General features: G+C 43.4%; 1 protein-coding gene across 1 annotated transcript in view; it reads right to left on the bottom strand.

Annotated features, from left to right (window-relative positions):
- Window positions 1-327: 327 nt before the first annotated feature.
- Window positions 328-4112, bottom strand: part of LOC119575318 (YLP motif-containing protein 1-like) — a 4808-nt gene continuing 1023 nt past the window's right edge. Inside the window, exons 3-4 of the mRNA XM_037922865.1 lie at window positions 3142-3686; window positions 328-2865 (exon numbers count right to left, since the gene is read on the bottom strand). Coding sequence (XP_037778793.1) covers window positions 907-2865; window positions 3142-3686 — 2504 coding nt within the window. The 3' untranslated portion in view covers window positions 328-906. The remainder of the gene's footprint in view (window positions 2866-3141; window positions 3687-4112) is intronic.

Below are 4112 nucleotides of genomic sequence, written 5' to 3'. Positions count from 1 at the left end.
AAATGTTCTTCCCATCTCTGACATATCCACAGCACTGATTGATATGTAACTTCTCAGAAGTTATCCTTATAAATCACTAAGTGTATTTTCCATTCACCTCCAGCAAAATCACAGCTATGAACTGCAGCTTGCAAGTGTGGCAGTACTTAGCTTTTTTTTCTTTCTTTCTTGCACATGTACAGATTTCAAACAAGAGTAGTGAAAGCAGAAGTGTGAAGAAGCTAAACTACAAGTAAGCATAAGATCTGTAGCAATTTAGAGTGTGTTGGGCTTTTGTACATGAAATCAAAAAAAGCAAAATTTTTGTTTTCAAAATATACATCTTCCTTTCCTTTAGCGTCATTTTTCTTTTATTTCCATCTCGTTTGAACTCATGTACATAGGCATGACAAAAGGCTTTTTAATTGCTCTGTCAATGAGCACAATTGCAACTGTTAAAAGTTTATACTAGTGATCATCTTCAACATTGACAGGTCTTTGGAAAAAAAAAGAAAAAAAGAAAAATAGTTATCTTACACACTAAGTACAAAGACAATGTACTATTAGTATAGGTGAAAATACCATGTAATCAACAAAGATCTTATAAATTGCCTTCTATCACAAAAAATAAAACTCCTGTCTTTTTTTTTTCTGAATACCATTTAAAAATTGTTACTGACAATATCCTGGAAGCAACAGTACAGGTGGGTGGCTTATATCTCTATGGGCAAAGTACTTCTCTTTTTAAACTCTTCTCCAAGGCTAAGAAAATTTGTACCATCTACTGCATAACACTCCTCTTTGTGGACTCCTCAACATATATATATAATAAAGGAGACCACATTAACATATAAATATACAGTAGCTGAATGAAAAACAAACAAAAAATGTAAGATTCAATTATTCTGAGATATATTCAATACATTTTCACCACCACTGCCTCCCTCCTCTTCCCCCCCTCCTCCCTCCCCTTCCTCCTCCATAGCTATCAGAGCCGTGATAACCCCGTGCCGAGGGACTGTATGGAGGCGTGCCACGGTGGAAGTCACCATGGTGCCCACCCGCCTGTGAGTTGAACCCTCGGCCTCTGCCCCGGGGGGAATGAAAAGCAGGCCCTCCTCGCCCTCTTCCCCTCTGGTTGTGTGGACTACCATAAAACTCCCCTCTACTTTGGTATGAATTAAACCCACTACCCCTGTAGCTTCCCCCATAATGCCCACCCCGACTATGATTTGAGCCCTCAAAATTTCCTTTACCTCTGTCTCTCTGCTGGTTGAATTCTTGGTCTAAGCTTTTCATCACATCTATCACATTGTTCTCTCCATAGTTCCGATTGACTGAGTAATCCCGATCTCCGTTTCCCCTTCCCCCACTCTTGGGTCTTTCTTTGCTGTCCCTTCCACCACTCTTAGCTATGACTGTTGGAATATACTCTTCACCTTGTGGCTCATCATCAGCCTCCTCCTGGCAAAACTCCCCATACCAGTCCCTGCCCCCCATATCCGAGTCACACTCTTTATCCTCACTAACACTACCATTTGATCCACCTTCTGATTCTCTTTTAGTCACTGGTAGAGGCTTTACATCTTTGTTCTTGATGCACTCATCTTTCGATACTTTCTCCTCTTCACTCTTTACAGGACCTGTACTATCCAGTACAGAGGTTATTGTATTCACACCAACCGCCTCAGACTTAGCACTATTCACAACTGGCTTGGCTTTGTCTCCAGAAACATTTATAGTCGAACGTTCCTTTTTCACTTCATTTTCACTACTTGTTTTCTTAGAGGAACTGTTCTTAACAGATTCTTTTGTTAACTTTTGTTCCTTTACTTCACCTTCTTTTCTACTATTAGCACCCTCCTTCCCAGACTCATCACTGATGTCCATGTCATTTTCTGAATCAGAGGCACTGATGTCCATGTCAGAACCTGAATCTGCATTGTTTTGCTTCAATCCCGACTTCTTCACTCTAAAATCTTGGTCGTCTCCTGGGGCAAACAAAGACTGTATTGAGGGAATGGGTGCCACACTAGACTCTCCTGTGGGGTCTGACAGTGAGCTGTAATCATAGCAACGGTAATCCATATCAGCTCCTCGTGGCTTTATGCTAACAAGGTTTGTTCTATGATCACTATCCTCCCCTTCTGATACTAATTCTCTCAAGTTGCTCCTGGCAGGACCACAAAATGCGGGAGGTAGTGGAGGGGGGTGGAGAGTGCCACTATATCCTTTCTCATAGGGTGGTGGAGAGGAAGGTGTGTCTGAATGTAAAGCTTCAAGCTCTTCATTGCCAGGAGGTTCTCCCCAATTGCGATCATCAGCATCATCTTCATTCAGGTCCCCTGAGTTGGCATATTGGTCATAGTCAGACCATCCTCCACTGTAGTTTCTGGTCATTTCATAGTCACTTCCTGGTCCACCCAAACCATCCATTTCTGGGGGTGGGGGAGGTGGAGGAGGTGGAGGAACCCAGACCGGAGGTGTTTCATAGGGAGGATAGGGCGGAGGCTGATCACTTGTAGGTGTGGGAGTAAAGGATGGCTTGGGTGGTGTCTCTGGGGGGATAGGGTATCCCTGAGGATAATGTGATTTTGGTGTGAAGGGCCTCGAGTTGCTGAAGGGGCCAGGCACATATGGGGAAGGGGAATCGGATGGGGGGGGATTGTTTGGGGGCAGCGGAATGGAAAGGCTTGGGGGTGGACGGGTCAGATCAGGAATGGCTGACTGTGACGTAGGAGTGGAAGGGGCTTTGGCAGTGTCATACGCAGGTGTCACAGGGGAGGTGGCATTGCTACTCCCACTCCCCCCACCACCACCTGACTTGCTTAGATATGCTTTTCCAAATGTGTCAAGGAGCTCAGCTGCACTCATTGGTTTGAGGTCCTGAAAAAATGTATGTATGAACATCACAAGTTCTGGAGCAGGTTGGAAAAGAAAGAAAGGAGAGATGGCAGATTATTAACAGTACAGGCAGATTTAGTATGGTACAAATTATCCATCTATTAGTTAAACATACACATAATATGATATAAAAAAAAAAATCATTAATTCTTGTAATGCAAATATAACATATTTTCTGAACACTGAACTTATAAAATTCATTGCGAATACCAAAGCCAAAAGTCAATCCCCATATACACAACAAGAAATAACTCCCACCTTTGGAGGCTGAATGGGAGAGTCGTATGAGCTGGCAGGTGTGTGGGAATATTCTCGATCCCTTGGCTTGTGCGAATATTCCCGGTCAGACCCCCCATGGTCCCAGCTGCTGCTCCTGTACGAATCCCGCACCTCTCCGTCACGGGAATCTCTGGAATCCCTCGAGGACCGAGAGCTCCTGTGCTCCCTTGCATAGTCCCTCCGCTGTGCTCCCTCTCGATCCCAGCTCTCATGGACCTCATGGACATCTATTGCTTCCCTCCGCTCATCCGTGTCCCTTGAGGTCTCTTTGCCGTCCCAAGTTCCATGGGTTTCCTTGGAGTTGGCCACTTCCCAAATTTCTATGCTGTCACTGCTCTGGTTGCCGTCTTTGATCACCTGAACCTCCTTTACCTCCATGCTGGACGAAGACTTCGACTGAGACTTTTCCGCCTTTTCCTCCTTCCTGAGAGCAGAGATACGCGCCTCAAGGTCTCCAGCGACCCCACCCAGTGCACCCTTGGCCAGCTCAGCAAATTTGGAGGAATTCAAAAAAGAATCCATGGCTGAAGAAAAAGAAATTTGTTTAGCTCCAGCTTATAAAAAAAATATTCATATATATGTGAATTCACGGGGCAGCCACTCAGAGACGATATTAAATGAACATGAAAATCACAACTGGAAACTTTTGTGCACAACTTTGCTGCAAACTCTAGTTCCAACCTAAATCTTCGAACTTAAAAGTTTTAAATGCCATCAGTATAGAAATTTAAAACAAAGCAATAGATTATAAAAAGGTATGTACCCAGAACAACAATGCAAAATTAAGAGAAAAGATACGGCACTGGAAACAGATAAAAAAAGGGAAAACTAACAGGTACTATGAGAAAGTCAAGCAAATGAAACAGAGATGGCCAACCTTCTAGAACTTCAAGTGCAGACTTATAATTATCTTTAATTACATTATCACTACCATTACTCAAAGACTCCTT

This window comes from Penaeus monodon, chromosome 7 (genome assembly GCF_015228065.2).
Source record: "Penaeus monodon isolate SGIC_2016 chromosome 7, NSTDA_Pmon_1, whole genome shotgun sequence".
Lineage (NCBI taxonomy): Eukaryota > Metazoa > Arthropoda > Malacostraca > Decapoda > Penaeidae > Penaeus > Penaeus monodon.
This window is presented reverse-complemented; position numbering and strand designations above follow the sequence as displayed.